This window comes from Pholcus phalangioides, unplaced genomic scaffold (genome assembly GCF_987345545.1).
Source record: "Pholcus phalangioides strain wild (caught in Gottingen) unplaced genomic scaffold, Ppha-v1.0 ptg000015l_1, whole genome shotgun sequence".
Lineage (NCBI taxonomy): Eukaryota > Metazoa > Arthropoda > Arachnida > Araneae > Pholcidae > Pholcus > Pholcus phalangioides.
This window is the reverse complement of record NW_028301608.1, coordinates 108,771,601-108,790,157: the sequence shown is the minus strand read 5'-3', so window position 1 is coordinate 108,790,157 and position 18,557 is coordinate 108,771,601. Positions and strand designations below refer to the sequence as shown.

The 18,557-nt window shown below is 33.2% G+C and overlaps 1 protein-coding gene across 2 annotated transcripts in view; it reads right to left on the bottom strand.

The window, feature by feature from the left end:
- Positions 1-18,557, bottom strand: part of Vps8 (vacuolar protein sorting 8) — a 63,442-nt gene that overhangs the window by 5,044 nt on the left and 39,841 nt on the right. For both annotated transcript variants that reach the window (XM_089245106.1, XM_089245107.1), the window contains exons 27-38: positions 17,096-17,235; positions 16,755-16,839; positions 14,205-14,303; positions 13,887-13,976; positions 13,340-13,389; positions 13,037-13,199; positions 11,729-11,818; positions 10,969-11,133; positions 10,470-10,551; positions 5,997-6,079; positions 1,815-1,895; positions 124-287 (exon numbers count right to left, since the gene is read on the bottom strand). In XM_089245106.1, the coding sequence (XP_089101232.1) occupies positions 124-287; positions 1,815-1,895; positions 5,997-6,079; positions 10,470-10,551; positions 10,969-11,133; positions 11,729-11,818; positions 13,037-13,199; positions 13,340-13,389; positions 13,887-13,976; positions 14,205-14,303; positions 16,755-16,839; positions 17,096-17,235 (1,292 nt within the window). The remainder of the gene's footprint in view (positions 1-123; positions 288-1,814; positions 1,896-5,996; positions 6,080-10,469; positions 10,552-10,968; positions 11,134-11,728; positions 11,819-13,036; positions 13,200-13,339; positions 13,390-13,886; positions 13,977-14,204; positions 14,304-16,754; positions 16,840-17,095; positions 17,236-18,557) is intronic.

Here is an 18,557-nt window from a genome sequence, read left to right as displayed (position 1 = left end):
AAATCATTAAAAAAAATAAAATTTTAAAACTTGTGATGCATATTAAGACACTTAGGAATGTGCTTACATTATTTTTTAATTCTTTTAAGATAAAAGAAGAAAAATATTCAAAACCATGCTGACCTGAAAATTATTATTTCTATATCAGCATCAGATTTGAATGGGTTCCGACATAAACAGCAAATTTTCTCATGGCATGAATAACCTTTATTAGCTGCAACACACAGCCTTTGCAATTGGTTATGCAAATCATTGTTAAGCAAATTCATTGTGGTTGAAAGTAAAGTCTGTTAAAACAAAAACAAATAAATAAAACAATGCATTCTAGATCAGTTAACATTGATAGGGAAACAAAAGTATATGCTCAGTAAAACCTTCGAAAACAATCACCTACAAACAATGGTCACATTTTCTTAAAACAGAAAACATCCCACTGAATTCATATCAAGTTTAACCTCCAAACAACAATTTCTGAATAACAGTGACTTTTGACCTTGAAAATAAAAGAGTGTTGCGTATCATAAGAGAAGTGGTCCTCAATATTTACTGTGAAGTTTTTCTTCCTTGAACCCTATAAACATTAAAAGTATGGAATCGTACTTTATAAGTAAGGATTGTAGAGGCTGCGTTGGCATCATTTCAGCACACCTCCAGCTTAAAAGCTTTTGTATCAGTAAAAATGATTGCAAAAACTCTCAGCTAGATGGAACACTTCAAATTCAGTTTTAATTTGACAGACAAAACATTTTCTTTCTCATTTTTTCTGCAGTTATTTTTCCAATTTTGCATCCCATGCAGCCACTCCTGCCATGTCAGTGATTTTCAAAATGTGTTCCACGGATCCAGGGTTTCACAAATACAGTACACCTTGTTTATCTGAACATCAACTTTCCAAACAACTTGGTCAATGGAACATCTTTTCAACCAAACTTATCTTCAGTTTTCTATAGTCAATGATGTTCAACAGTTGGTATTTTCTTGGAACTTAAATCCTCTTATCTCCCAACTCTATGGCTTCGTTCTATTGTACAATATAATCCACTTCCAAACAATTGTACATAACTGTACCTATGAGCTATAGATGTAAGTATAGGCGGATCTGGGTACAGTTTATGTAGTTATAAACAATTGACAAGCAAACAAATGCGTGAATAGAAGCAGATTTAGCTGTCATATTTTTTTTTGTCTGAAGGATTCATCTTAATCCTACGGGTGTGCCTTAATGAGGGGTAGGGCTGCATCTTCTTGGCAACAACACAGTTCTTATCACGGTTCTTATTGCCGGGATGTGTATCGTTTGTTGCTGAATTTCAACTTATTCCTTTGTGTTATCAAATTAATTTCGAAATTGATTTTATGAAAATTTTTCACTTTTCCGAACACCCTTCGGTCCCAATGTGTTTGGATAAACAAGGTTCTACTGTAGTTGCTAACATGAGTGTGCAAGATCTTCATGATAAATTCACGCATTTTCAATGCAAAATAAGTATCATATATAGCAAAACAGCTTCTATAGAGTGATTGCTGTACGTATTTTTACAATTTTATGTGAAATCAAAAATTTGAATGATTTTCATCAGTAATACTAAACCACGTAGTAACAGCCGCGTTTTTTGGCCTCTCTATTGGGCATTGTTGGAAGGTTTCACTGTATCATATAAAAAAAATAAGCACATGCAAAGGTGATTCAAATGTTCTGTGACTTGTAAAAACTCTCTCAGATGAGTTATTTTTGCAAGTTTTAACGGAAGATAATTCAAAATCGACCCATTATTTAATGTTCATACATGCAAAGCTTAATTACCAATACATACTTTTTCATAGTTGTATGTTTCAAACATACTCATAATCAGCTCTCGTATTTCTGAAAACTTCCCTGTGTTGTATGCAGGATCCTAGTAAGAAAATTTCTTGTGTTAAAAGCAAAATAAATAATTATTCAATACATACTGTTGATCTCCTTATAACAACTACTCGCCGTTCCATTATAACCAAAGTTACATTAAGTTCCGAGTATTTTCCCTATTCATCTCAGGTTATTTTCTATCCACTAAAGTGATCGATAAAGATATTGAGGATAATAAATAGATATGGTCGTTGACAAACTTATTCTCTCTCTTTCTCTCCCTCTTCTATTTATTAACTTACTGGAATTACACATAATTATAACATTACTATTATCCACAATCATAGCACATAATTAGAAATGAAAATACAAGCTAAATGAAATTAAGATGAAGTTCATACAGAGATAGTTCTTCACACTATCGTGACTACGTGTGGATTGGCCGTGTAACACAGTTTCTTCTTCCTACTCCTCCACATTTTCTTTTTTTTTGTACGCACCCAGGCGTTTTTGCACACCATACACTCTTCTGTCATAAATAACTAGGCCACCCCAAGCCACCACCTCAACTTTGCTCTGACTCTTTTTTTTTTTTTTTTTTTTGCAAAGAAATAATCAAATTCATCCTTGAATGTGTTTGAATGATTTTTTGAATGTCTTCCGTTAAAAGTGTTTGAATTTGGCCCTTCAATATTGGGAAATCCATGTGTACATGCAATTAATTTTTACATTTTTTTTAACACTGTGCATTTTTAATGCAAGTGCTTATGTTTTAACATAATAAATACAGTAGAAACTCGACTATCTGGCCTAGTCTCTTGGCACCAAGGCATTGTCAAATCATTGGAGCTGTTGCCAAACTTTGCTAAGTTTGTTGCCCATTTGGCGATATTTGTAGAGAAATGTGTTAATTTTCATTTTCACATAAGACAATGAGTACAGACTGGATTAAATGCAAATGCATATTTTGGCCTTTTTTAGCATTAATGCGTAAAATGAAAGAATTATCAGAATGAATGCATATTTTTGAAGGTTTATTTAAGCTCAATAACTTTTTTTATAGTTTTTCAAATAAATATTGATCAATATTTTTATGACATCTGTTTTTTTCCCCCAGAAGTAGGATTTAGCAAATTAATAGAGATGTTTGTAATGCACAATTTTCCAAATATCAACTATTTTATTGCAACGCTATTTGTAGAGATGTGTTATGAAACAGCATTGAAATTCTTATTTTTACTGATGTTTTGTCACAGAGTTGTTGCAACAAACTAGAAATACAAAATATGTACAGTTATTCGCATATGCAGTGTATACATATGTGGGGATATTTTTTTGTAACCAAATATGCACTAAGAAACAGAAAATATGCATTTAACAAACATGTTTGCTTTTCTTTTCTTTTCTTTTTGCATGGTGATTTTTTATGCATATTTTCTCATTTTTGGTAGATATATTGGAACTTCTAACTTTCTTTAGGATTTTTTTCGGTGCATATTTTAGGTTTTTCAAAGCATATTTGCATATTTTTAGTGTTTTTTACCACCTTTTTGGTGCATATAATCCAGGCTCTAATAATCACTGTTTAGTGGGCGAAAAACGATATAAGAACTATTTACATAATTTCCGTAACAATGTTTATATTCTTGGATGTCCATTTCCTGTAATAAATTTTTAAAACATACAGTACGGTACATTAGCATTGTAGACACATGATCACAAAATATGAATAAGAACAGTTTTTGGTACTAATATGGTGTTTTCAATGGCATGGTGGGGCTTGGAAGTAAGCATTCATAGAACTCCAGCCTATCTGGATTTTCTGTCATCCCGCCTGTTCTTCCGCAACATTAGGCCAGATAGTCCGGATTCTACTGTATCATATTTTTTTTATTCTATCCAAATATGGAATTTTCTTAAAAGTAAATTTTTCAAACTTTTGATACAATGACTTCCCAATATAACGAGAGTTTTCTGTAAAACTGTCCACTATAACGAGAGGTGATTTTATTATGCATTTTTTAAAAAGTATTTTTTATTTAATATGCAACAGTAAAAGATAATGGCTATCTTAACTTTAATAAGATACCGCTAAAAAGCAAAAAAGTATTTGCTACAAGACACATGCATCTAAACAAGTTGAAAAATTGACTTATGCCATAATTGGAAACCAATTGTCTGGACGTCATTTGTCTACAGGATGATCTCTGATCCATTTCCAGGGAAATATTTGTGAAGTTTTGAATGTCAGATTACAAAAATGATGGATCAGTTGTGTTGGGATAGATCAGCGATTCTCAAATTGAGAGGCATTGCCCCTGAGGGATACTGTCAAAGCTGCAGAGACAAAATAAGATCCTAAGGGTTGGCTTAAAAAAAGGGATGAGTAATAATATATTTTTCTGATGGGGGACAGGACATTAGAATTTCCACATTCCCATGATTCAGCACAGAAATATGCCAAAAGAATTATGTTTTCTATGAATTTTTAAAATATAGTGATCATAATACGTCACACAACATGCCTACAACAAAATTTTGAAGCCACTCCAATCATTTCTAGACACTCTGCAAATTTATTTTCTTAGTTTTAAGATTCATAGAGTAGAACTTTGATAACTTGACACCTCAGAAAACTCTATGAGAATGTTGACTAAAGCATCAAGTCAAGCTATAATTTTTAAACATCATTTATGCCAGATGCATTTACTTATATATAGTTGAACAATTTCATTCCATCATCTATAAATCAATTTCAAAAAATTATCTGTAATTTTTCTATGAAAAGTTTCCAAACAACCCTGAATTATGATGAAAAAAAAAGCATAAGTGTATTGAAAAATATCTGTTATTTGCAAATGAACATGCAGTTGCTGAAAGTTTGAAAAACTTTCATATTTTTAATTTGAAAAACTTTCATATTTTTAATTTGAAAAACTTTCATATTTTTAATTTGAAAAACTTTCATATTTTTAATTTGAAAAACTTTCATATTTTTAATTTGAAAAACTTTCATATTTTTAATTTGAAAAACTTTCATATTTTTAATTTGAAAAACTTTCATATTTTTAATTTGAAAAACTTTCATATTTTTAATTTGAAAAACTTTCATATTTTTAATTTGAAAAACTTTCATATTTTTAATTTGAAAAACTTTCATATTTTTAATTTGAAAAACTTTCATATTTTTAATTTGAAAAACTTTCATATTTTTAATTTGAAAAACTTTCATATTTTTAATTTGAAAAACTTTCATATTTTTAATTTGAAAAACTTTCATATTTTTAATTTGAAAAACTTTCATATTTTTAATTTGAAAAACTTTCATATTTTTAATTTGAAAAACTTTCATATTTTTAATTTGAAAAACTTTCATATTTTTAATTTGAAAAACTTTCATATTTTTAATTTGAAAAACTTTCATATTTTTAATTTGAAAAACTTTCATATTTTTAATTTGAAAATTTAGATCTAAAAATCTTTCTAACTTATTCATCCATCTCTCAATCAAAAATTTCAGACATCCTCCACACTTATCTGTGACTTTCGTAGCCCACGGGTCAAGTTTCCAGGCTTGAAAATATGGAAAGTGACCCTACCGACAAAGTATGAAGAAGTATTTTCAACTAACAAATGACAAAAACAATGAAACAAAAAACTAAAATATACTACAGGAATGTTGAGAAAATTTATTAACTGGCCAATCCATGGGCAATTTTGGAAAATTAGTTGTGGTAGTATGTCATGAATAGTAATCGACTTAAGTGGAATTTAGCTTTCTTGTGTCAAGTTAAACAGGTTTCTTCCCATTGAATTTAGTATTATGTCAACCATGCAAATAATTAATGTAGGGTCATCCACGCATGTCGAGTTATACAGGTTCTACTGTACTTTTGTAAAGTTTTCAAACATTTATGAAGGAAAGTGTTGTTTTGTAAACCCTTTACTGTGGCTGCTGCTATCCGTCAGGTATAAATCTTCAAGACGAATTTCACAATAGAATTCTTGTTTGAGGTTCAAGTCATAAAAAAAATTAGCAACAACCTAATGGCAATGAAATACAGGATATTTTCAGCTTTTCATAAGGAAGGATTGATCTGCATAAAATCTCTCATTTCTTTTTTTTGCTGGCTATAAATTTTCAACTCACCTGGACAACTCTTTGTAATACTGTAGGCAACGAAATGTAGCCCATCATACTGTTCAAAAGGTGATGAGTCATTTCCTTGAATGCTGTAATATTTAAAACAAAGATAACTTTTTTGCACAATAATTTTTTATAAATTATTTTAAATTATTCATAATTAAAATTTCAATGTATTTTATATAACGCTAATATTTAAAATCTAAACAGCCAAAAAAATGCAATATAATTAATTCAACTGAAATCATGGACAACTAGTACCCCCATGAAATTTATACTATTTATATATACAATATAAAGATTTTTCCTGATGTTTTGTTTCATTTTGATGATGCCTTTATACTCATAAATGTATGAGAAACATGTATATTTTGTTCCGCATTGAATCTATATAAACTGAAGAACCAAAAAAATTGGTAAAGGCATGCGTATGCAAATAAAGAGATATGGAACTAATCAGAGTACGGCGCTGCGGTCGGCAAAGCCTATATAACACAACAAGTGTCTGGCCTAGTTGTTAGATCAGTTACTGCTGCTACAATGGCAGGTTATCGAGATTTAAGTGAGTTTGAACGTGGTGTTATAGTCAGCGCACGAGAGATGGGACATAGCATCTCCGAGGTAGCGATGAAATTTGGATTTTCACGTACGACCATTTCACAAGTGTACCGTGAATATCGGGAATCCGGTAAAAAATTAAATCTACGACATCGCTGCGGCCGGAAAAAGATCATGCAAGAATGGGACCAACGCTGACTGACGAGAATCATTAAACGTGACAGATGTGCAACCCTTCCGCAAATTGCTGCAGATTTCAATGCTGGGACATCAACAAGTGTCAGCGTGCGAACCATTCAACGAAACATCATCGATATGGGCTTTCGGAGCTGAAGGCCCACTCGTGTACCCTTGATGACTGCACGACAAAAAGCTTTACGCCTCGTCTGGGCCCGACAACACCGACATTGGACTGTTGAGGACTGGAAACACGTTGCCTGGTCTGACGAGTCTCGGTTCCAAATGCTTCGAGTTGATGGACGTGTACGGGTATGGAGACAACCTCATGAATCCATGGACCCTACATGTCAACAGGGGACTGTTCAAGCTGGTGGAGGCTCTGTGATGGTATGGGGCGTGTGCAGTTGGCGTGATATGGGACCCCTGATATGTCTAGATACGACTCTGACAGGTGACAGGTACGTAAGCATCCTGTCTGATCACCTGCACCCATTCATGTCCATTGTGCATTCCGACGGACTTGGACAATTTCAGCAGGACAATGCGACACCCCACACGTCCAGAATTGCTACAAAGTGGCTCCAGGAACACTCTTCTGACTTTAGACACTTCCGCTGGACACCAACATCCCAGACATGAACATTATTGAACATATCTGGGATGCCTTGCAACGTGCTGTTCAGAAGAGATCTCCACCCCCTCTTACTCCTACGGATTTATGGACAGCCCTGCTGGATTCATGGTTGCAATTACCTCCAGCACTACTTCAGACATTAGTCGAGTCCATGCCACGTCATGTGCGGCACTTCTGCGGGCTCGTGGGGGGCCCTACACAATATTAGGCAGGTGTACCAGTTTTTTTGGCTCTTCAGTGTATTTTTTAAACTGTTAAACAAAGTAGTTTATTTTACCATACAAAGTGTGTTCATTCTTTTCTTTATCTCAATAGCTGTTGCCTAATGTACTAGTCTTGGAGACAACTTATTAGAAAACTTGTTCCAAGTGTTTTTGCACATACAGTAAAACCTCCCACCTATGAACAATGGTAATCTCTGAACAGAATGCATCCCATTGAATAAACATTAAAGTCAACCCTCCAAACAACAATTTTGAAATAACGGTCACAGTTGCTCCATGGAAGTTTTGCTTACTTGAACTCTGCGAACATAAAATCAAGTATAAGTAGTTCCCTAAACATCATTTGTTTTTCAAAATGGAACCTGGATGTGGTGGCAGCACTGACACTTAAATACAAATAGAAAGGCCGCAACAGACAAAATGTTCAATGAAGTGGCTGAAAAAAGATACCTATAAAAATATGGTTGTAGAATATATATTTAAACTATATCAAAAATACAGTAACTCAATAAGAGCAATAAAATAATAATTATGATAAAACATAAATATGCATACTGTCCATAAAAAAATTATGGTTGTCTTATCTGAGTACAGATAGCTTCTCAATTTATTCCAACATGCTTGTAGTATTTCTTTTTAAATGTGTCAACTGTGTCAGAATTCACGACCTCTGGAGGTAAGCTATTCCATTTATTCACAACCCCATTAGAGAAAAACTTCTTGCGACACCACAACTAAAATTGCCCCTTACCAATCGATACTAGTGTCCCCTTGTAGAAGCAGTTGATTGGCAACGCATTAATAGTTCATGGTCTATTTTATCCATCCCCTTGAAACTTTTAAGCACTTCCATAATATCCTCGACACCTACATTCTACCAACATAAACATTTTCAAAAAACAAGTCTTTCTTCCTAGCTCAAGCCCAGTGTGCCATCAAGAGCATGTGTGGCTCTTCTTTGCACTCTCTCGACCAAGTCAATGTAACTTTATAAGTATGGTTTCAAAAACTTGATGGCATACTCCAATCCAGGACAAACTATACCAAAAAAGTAGGACACTTGTGAAAAAAGAAGAAAAAGAAACCACAGAAAACCTGCATGGGTGGAACTCCCACAGGAGTTAGACAGCAGTGTAATCTTTCTTCCCTTCTGTATATAATTTAATTTCAGTTAGTTGTAATAAATCTTGTATGTCAAAAGAGAATGCATAAAATAACTCTATTCAACACCTTCAGACACTGAGGTTTCATGCTACAAGATGTGGTAGACATGTTTCAGAGAACAACAAAGCAAAAATTAGAACAAAGATACAGCGAGTGGCTATATTACAGCTGATAGAGTGCTTGATTTCCTTGCTCTTCGCTATTTGATGAACAGTACTCGGGTAAGCACCAACTGAAAATTCTGCCCTAGACAATAAAAATAGCTGATTGTATCAAAAGATGAGTCTGATCTTAAAAAAATGCATGTCTGTTGATACAAGGATTACAGCAGAGTGCTGCACATTTTAGCATGATGAAACTGAAATGTTTTTTAAAAAAAAAACTAGTTACAATTTTTAATTTAACAAATTGTTGTTTGAAGGAAATTAACAATAGAAAAAAGGTCCAATCACAAATTAAATATTTTTTATGCGAAATTTCCGCATGGTAAATGCAAAAAAGTGTCATATGCAACAAAACATCCCATTTTAAATTATAGTATGGATTGTTGTAATTTTATGTGCAACAAAAATTTTAAATTTTTAGTACTACTAAACCTCTTTATCAGCAACATTTTCTCAGTCCCTTCAGTAGCTGTTGTTGGAAGCTTTCACTGTAATCTTAGAGGCAATCTAAATCAAAAATGTAGTTCTCGAAAAGTGAAAAAATTAAAAAATTCTTATACAGTGTCCAGGTCCTATGTAGATCTAATAGCCAAGGTCCTATGAGCTATTCTGTTTTATGCAAAAATCTTTTATGCATTGGCATGTGAAACAAAAATAAATCTATTATTTCGGGTCTAAAATTGACTGAGTTTTGAAAAAATTAATTTTGCAAATATTTCTCAGCAAAAATGTTATCATTACAGTTAAACTCTATCTATAATAAAAATGTAGATCTAATAGCCAATATGATTTTTTTTTAGATTTCATTCAGTGACATAACATTAGAAGGTATTAGGGTGCTCCTTGTGAATTAAATTAACAAAAGTTATCAATCTTTGAAATAGTTTTATGTGTCATTTCTGAAGATTAGAAGACTTCCAGAATAAGACAACCATAAATGCATTTTATGGGCATTGTAAATATTTTATCATGTATATATATACTTGTTTATAGTTTTTGTAATTGCATTTTTAATTGGGTTGCTGCATTTTAGAAATATATGGCATCCATATTTGTCATAGCCATCTTTTTCTCAACCACCTTGTTGGACATTTTGCCTGTTGTGACCTTGTATTTTGTATTTATATTTCCATTTCTTCGAGAGAAAAAAAATGCTTTAACTTTAATTTGGTATAACTCCATCAGCTTCAGTTGACAGAGAAGTTTTTTTACTGTTTTGCGAACATGCTGAAAAAAATGCAAGGTTCTTCCCCAGACACCAGAAAACGCGTGTATGTCCTTATACTTTTTCCAAAATCTAATGCTCAATATAATGCCTACAGTTTTTTTTCTGAAATAATACAGCATTCATCAAGAGCTACTTATAGCTATCACTTTAAATTCATATACATTTGCTTGCACAGGTTTCCAAGATTTAGTTAGTTTTTTTTTTCTTGTTCCTCCAAACATTTTATACATAAACTGAAACTGTAGCTACATCTTGTGATAAAGTTACAAAAAGACTGTCCATACTCAATAAAGCTATAAAAAGTTCAAAGCAAGAAATCAAATATACCTTCCAGATACTTTGATTCAACTCTACCTCTTAGTTGTCTTTGAGGAACCAACATAGACTCCAAAAGTGGAAACCACAATGCCTATATCAGAAAATTATCAGAAAAAAATTTGATCCAATTATGAACACATACACTTTCTTCTGGCCATACTGTGACTCAAAGGTCCAAATATAACTACAAGATTCTTCTGCACCTACAGCCCACATCATCAGAAAACCTCCAATTGTTTAATTTTGTTCTCGTAGAACGAATTTTCAAGGTAATACAATAGTAGTCCCTTATTATAGTATGCATTCCAATATTTAAAGCTTTAAATTAGAACTGCTTTCAAAAATAAATTGAGCAATGTTAGGACTTAAATAAAGTCGTCAATTATATTGTGCTTCTTCTGTTTGTCTCGCAACTTGCATGGTTTGATATAATAAGGAGTTAATGTACAACTAGTCCTTTGTGTTAAAGAATCATAGGACATTTTCGAAAAAAAACCAGAAAAGTCACCTCTCTCTCTTTTTGATCCATTTTCTGAGAATTTCTCTGACACAGTTGAATAATTATCAGTAACTGAACTTGTAATCGATTCCAAGGTGTGAAAAGCTCTAACTCCATCTTGTGACTGGGATTTAAAAGGCTTTCAATGACATCTTTTGTTCTTGATTGTAGAATCTGAAATTAATATATATTTTTAAGGATAAACTTCATGAAGCTTATTGATTTACTGCAACTACTTAGCTGCACATGCACCTTGTACACATTCCATTGCAACTTATTGATTTACAGCAAATTGTGTGCAATGTATATAGTCAAGCCCTGATTCCACACCACCACCCATTTCACAGAACTCTGGGGCTATAATTAGTGTAGCATTATAGCAAATGACCTCTGAAAAAGTTGTAATCTCAATGTATAGAACGCTGAAAATATTTGGAGCTCAATATCAGCGGGATTAATGTTATATTGTGTTTCAACTGTATATGCACAAAAGGAAAAAAAATCAGGTGGTATTATAACTTACAAGAGATAATGTGAATCAGAATAGTATATAAAATCATTTTAAAACATTGGTTAGCGTATAATTGCTTGCCCTTAAAGCCATGAATATTTAATCCAACTCGTATTTCCCAAATACTAAGTAATTTAGGAGCAGCAGCACAAGCTTTCTTGAGAAAGAAATCAGTGGGGTGGGGGGGGGGGGGCAACAGAAAGCCAACTGTTCATCACATATGTTTATATAAATTTAAATGAAGTTACATGTTCTCACTTCTAGCATGATGCTGAAAGCACCTTGTACATCTCCAGCTTTTTCCAATAAATATGCAGTGGCATCTAAGATGTCATACTTTCGGCAAATCTGTGGTAAAATAAAAACATGGGTTGACAATAAAATAATAATCTCCTACAGTAATTTCAAAACTATTTCATAATAAGTTTATGACAAAAAGTGTTGTTTCCTCAGCGTTAATGGACAAATTTCCCCTCTAGTTGGAACAATGACTGGTAAAGCTACAGTACTGTCACATGCTAAACAGCAAAAATTAAATAGATTTATAAGGGACAATACAGTCATACCTCTGCTAACAAAGATGATTTTTTCCGGAATCACATTTGTTAGCTGAAATATGATTTCTCCATAGGTTTCCGTAGTAAATCTTTTAATTCATTCCAGGTGCTGCCCAAAATTTGAAAAGTTTTATAAAACACCAAGAAAAAGGAAAACAAATCTGACTGAAGGCTCAGCTGAACAACTTCCCAACTGGATAAATGAGAATTTAAAGGAAGATGAGAAACTGAAGATCATTTTATCTACACCATGTGCACAACCCAGTTGGGTTTGTAAGTGTCTCCCTCTTATGCGCCATGATCAGCTCATTCTGTGTTTCATACTTATATAGATGGAAAAGATAATCTCCTAGAATGTCTAGACGGTTTCGTGCTACGAGTCTTGTACTGAAGGAACATATGCAAAGAAAAAACTAGGCTAACTCTTTTTTTCACACATTTTTCTTTCAGCCCAATTTTCTATTTTGCATGAAATGATTCAAAGCTTTCTGACAGAGAAATAGAGGTACAGTAGACTGTCAATAAACCAGTGGGGCACTAGTCTGACCTGTCCTGAAATTTGGCATTTTTAGGCAGTTTTGTCGGAGCTCAGAGGAGGGAAAACATGTCACTACATGTCTGTGCGCATGAGTTTATTTAATTTAAATAGGCTTTTTCAATTAACTTTTAATAATCTCCAACACCATGGTCTAATATGTGGCAGATTAGTGAAAGTCTACTGCATATCTTCTGAGGTGAACATAAATTAATTGAGCTTGAGTGATAGTATAATTCTGATGATTTGCAAAAATTTAGCAAGCTGCTGTGTTTTGTAAGCACATGCATCCATGTCAACTAAAACTTTTGTCAGCTGAGATAGAAATATCATGAAAAAAATCTTTATTAGCCAAAACATTTTTAAGCCAAAGTATCACTATTTTCATGTAGGTATATGTGATAACTGCATTGTAAACATAAATTTATGAATGCAAAAAAGGTCTCAGTAAAAAGAGAAGCATTCAATTCTAACCTCTAATGTTTCTTCCAATCGATACCCTTCTGTGTTTCGGATGTATTCGTGAACCTGATTTGGGTTGTGTTGGCACATCAAATCTATATATGTTTCCATCACAAATGGATCAATATTTGGTAGGTCTTTATTATTGCCGGTTGGACTAGAAGAAAAGTTTTCCCTAGAAGAAATTAAATGAAAAAAATTGAAATATTGAAAAAGGGTTAAGTAAAAAAAGTTATTTAAAAAAACTAATAGAAAGGCAAAAAATCAGTTTTATGATAAACTAAATAAAACTTTCATACATAATGCAAAACTTACGGGTTACTAAAAAGCCCTTGTAATAGATGATATAGATTTTCAGGCTTTTCCTGCAACAAAAAAAAGGTCATAAAATTCATTTCAGATGAGAAAAAAAAATTTTAAGTAAATTTTTAATTAAATTTGAGTTATTACTCAGTTCAACGTATATTTTGGACTGCTTTCAAAAATTTTTGTAGCTCTAAACCATCAAAAATTTGAGTTACAAGACTGTATATTATGAAAAATTTTCAGATTTCTTAACAGAAATTTTGTTATTAGGAGTAATTTACAAGTGATTGTCAAAGGTACATAAAATATGCATTAATATCGAATTGAAAATTAGGTATCGTTTTTTATAACGGCAACAAAATTCTGAAAAACTTTAATTTTGATAATTTACCCCATGGCACACGCTCTTTTTTGAACATTATATTCTGAGGTACTTCTAACAAAGAATGGACATATTTAAAATGAGTTAAATATCAAAAGTAACAAGTTGAAAATTCTTAATTATTAATAAATCAATTCAAATTTTGACTTGGTGCAAAGATTTACGAGTAATTACTTTCAATCGGTGAACAACATCTTGTAGTCGATGAGGAAATGCTTCTAGCAATATTTCGGATGTTCTTTTATTGTCGATGTCTACCAGTTCCTAGGTGGATTGAAATATAAGAAATATGTTTTAACTTTTGCAATATAAAAAAAATACATAAGGTAATTGTGAAATAGATAAACTTTTTTTTAACTTTACACAACCAGACATTCATAGCAGTACAAAATCAGGTAAAAACTGAATAAAGGTGATAATTAGAGGATAAACGAACAATTTGTCCTTTTTAAAAAATATTGTAGCATTTATTGGCATCACACACACACATACTTCAATATTACGAATAACTCCTTCCTCAAATGAAGTTGACTCTTTCGATGACAAATTCTGTTTGTCAAGAACTTGCTTGATGTAGTAAAAAACTTGTGGCTAAAAAATAAAATGTGTATGTAAATATGCATACATTTTTACATATCTCATATAGCAACAGGTAACTTTATTTAAATATGTTTCATAAATAGGTACAGCAGCATGAAAAACAAATTTTCTTGATGTTTTTCACTAGCGAATCACAACTGAAAAAATAAACTAGTGAAAAGTGGCTTGAAATTAATTAATTATTTGAAATTAATATGAGAAAAACCTTCAAAAAATATTTTTTTCTTCAAAGTTTAAGAGTTTTCTCATATTATTGAAAATCTGCAATAAAAGTGATATAGAATGTGCATGAGAAAAAATATACAATACACACAGCTGAATGTGATCACCTTGAGACTCAGGGTCTCTGACAACAATATCCAAATGATAACTCAATTTGAAAAAAAATCCTGTTTGCAAGTACGGTTACCATACATCCTGTTTAGTCAAGAGGGATGTGTGGTAAACGGGTATTGATAAAATAGGACAATTTGCTTTCTTTAGACAACAACTTTTCTCCCCCACATTATTGGTTGCAAAATGTTCAATCGCTCCATTATTTTAAAATTTAGTTCTACAACAGATTTTTTTCAGTTTAAGCTAAAATCCTGTATTTCTTTATTCAGCCAATTGTTAGGCATTAAAATGAAATGGTTTAATCTACATCCTGAATTACGATGCATGTAGTATTGTAATTCGTAGTACAATATGTTTCATAGATCCCTTGGAAAAATTGTGTTTGGGAAAAATTTTTGAATCTGGTCAATCTAAGCAAGAACAAACGCATTCACTTCAGGAAGGTCATTGCAAAAGCAGCTCCAGAGGAACATGAATTACAGCAAACACTATGGACCAACAATGGAAATGCTTGTCAACATTTCAGAGAGGGAGGAGTGAACGCCTTCTAGCTTCCTACAGTCTTACAGCTTGATAACTGTAAACAAATCTTTCCCTGTGTTATGATATTGGTATATTTTAGTATTTGCTAAAGTGATAACAATACTTGAATGATAGCATTATCCGGGATTCTAATAAGCGGCATCACCTGTGTGTATAAAATAATTGTGGTCAGATTCTTTCAAAATATTTAAACTAATTAAATAAAATCCTTGATTCTTCAGAAACTTTCACTATTTTATTTAAATTTTCCTCAAATAAAATACAGGGTCTTTATAATTAAAGTTCCACTTTGAAAAGGAAAACCACTACTACTACTAACCACACATGCACCTTGTCTATATTCCTCTGCGGAACTTCTAACAAATTGGTACTTGCGGGAATGTGCATGTACATGTAGTGAAACCTGACGTGAAGTTTGTTTCTGTGTAATGCTTGTTATGTGTAGTGCTGCCATCTAACACCAGTTTTCCTAACTATGAGTGAAGTGCAATGATTGAGTAATTTATCGTTGTAGGCCTGTTGCTCTGTGGCAAGACTTTTTAATGGGGAGATCTGCTCAAATTTGCGCCGAAGGAAAACTACTAGATAAAATGTTATCAAACTTGGTAATAGTTTGCAGGAAGTCACGAGATTCAATTTTCCGCAAAAAAAAAATTTCAATAACTCACCACCAGCAGGGAATGTTGAGGTATGCAATATTGTTAAACAAAATAAGACATGTAGACATCGGTTTTAAAATGTTTCTAATCGTTTCTAAAATATGTTACAAAGCATGTTCAATGAGACCTCCACCATTTTCTGAAAGCAAATTAAATCACATTACTGCATTCTCAAGAGTAGCATATCAGGAGGAATGTTATGGACATGTCGCGTATCACATTTTTTGCCAAATTGTCCAGACCTCCACCCCTGTGACTTCTGGCTATGGGGTTACCTCAACGCCAGTTTATGGTGATAACAAACAATTTGGAGGAATTGAAAAATGTGATACATTGACATGTCCGTAACATTCTTCCTGATATGCTAAGAGCTGCTGTTGAAAATGCAGTAATGCAATTTAACTTGCTTTTAGAAAATGGTGGATGCCACATTGAACATACTTTGTAACACATTTTAGAAACAATTAAAAACATTTTAAACCGATGCCTTCATGTCTTATGTTGTTTAACAATGTTGCATACAGAACCATTCCCTACTGCTGGTGAGTTTTTTAACCTTTTTTTTTTTGCGGGAAATTGAATCCCATAACCTCCTGTAAACTAATACCAAGTTTGAGTTATGTTGTTCAGTACTTTTCCTATTATGGCCATTTCAAAGTGGAACTTTAATTATAAAGACCCTGTATATTACTACCAAAATAATACTCAAAATAAACTTTGAGAATCAATCATTTTAACAAAGATGACAAAAATTTGAATTGGAATGATTGACCAATAAAATGCATTAGTTCTTATTTCTCATCCTATAACAATACATACAAGGAAAAAATTGGCAAAACAAAGAATTACTGAAACTTTTAAATATAAAATCATACATGTGAATAAAATATTAACGTGAAAATACCTTTCTAGATGGATCTTGCAGGTAACAGTAAATTATTTTGTCAAACTGTCTGTGCTTGCCATACAGATATTCGCAGATCCGGTAACTTGGTAAGAAAGGATGTTATTCAAAAATTTATGGATGTATGAAATTTCAAATTTAATGATAACAATACTAAGAGAAATTCAAAATGACATATTACAGAAAAAGCAATTATTAAAATTAATTTAAGAAAATAATTTTATTCTAGATGGAATTAAAGTTATTATCTCAATATATGCTACCCTTACCAGTAATTCTTATAAAATATATCTTTTTTTTCAATATATATAATATGAATTAATAACAAAAATTTCACTCACAATTTAGCTCTTTCAGCCAAAGTGAGCACACGGTCATCATTCACTTGAGACAGGCCTCCAGCTTGTAGAAGTTCCATTAAAGCTTGTTGGCGCTCCTCCATCCTAGTGTCATCACCAGGGTTGGTGAGATGCTCCAAAACCTGATATATCAGGCATGGAAATAAAAAGAGGATCAGCATTTCCCTAGATTGTCTCAAAAATTTTTGTGAAACATTACTTTTTTGACACAGATACCACTGATTTTGGAACTGATCTACTCACATCATTTGATGGGATGCCATCATGACATAATTTCTGGCATATAAATCTCATTAAATGGCTAACTTATCCAAAAATACTGCGCAGTCCCATAATTATGCTTGTAATAGTAACTCATTGTGCCATTTACAAATCATGTCGCCCATTAATTATTCACAAAAAAAAATGACACTGTGCGACAAAGAAATAAAAATTGGCCATATAAAGCATCATACTACAATGTTTATAAACTGAAGAGCCAAAAAAACTGGTACAGGCATGCGTATGCAAATAAAGAGATATGGAACTAATCAGAGTACGGCGCTGCGGTCGGCAACGCCTATATAACACAACAAGTGTCTGGCATAGTTGTTAGATCGGTTACTGCTGCTACAATGGCAGGTTATCAAGATTTAAGTGAGTTTGAACGTGGTGTTATAGTCGCGCACGAGAGATGGGACATAGCATCTCCGAGGTAGCGATGAAATTTGGATTTTCACGTACGACCATTTCACGAGTGTACCGTGAATATCGGGAATCCGGTAAAAAATTTTATCTACGACATTGCTGCGGCCGGAAAAAGATCATGCAAGAACGGGACCAACGACGACTGACGAGAATTATTAAACGTGACAGATGTGCAACCCTTCCGCAAATTGCTGCAGATTTCAATGCTGGGCCATCAACAAATGTCAGCGTGCGAACCATTCAACGAAACATCATCGATATGGGCTTTCGGAGCCGAAGGCCCACTCGTGTACCCTTGATGACTGCACGACACAAAGCTTTACGCCTCGTCTTGGCCCGACAACACCGACATTGGAATGTTGAGGACTGGAAACACGTTGCCTGGTCTGACGAGTCTCGGTTCCAATTGCTTCGAGCTGATGGACGTGTACGGGTATGGAGACAACCTCATGAATCCATGGACCCTACTTGTCAACAGGGTGGGACTGTTCAAGCTGGTGGAGGCTCTGTGATGGTATGGGGCGTGTGCAGTTGGCGTGATATGGGACCCCTGATATGTCTAGATACGACTCTGACAGGTGACAGGTACGTAAGCATCCTGTCTGATCACCTGCACCCATTCATGTCCATTGTGCATTCCGACGGACTTGGACAATTTCAGCAGGACAATGCGACACCCCACACATCCAGAATTGCTACAAAGTGGTTCCAGGAACACTCTTCTGACTTTAGACACTTCCGCCTGATACCAAATTCC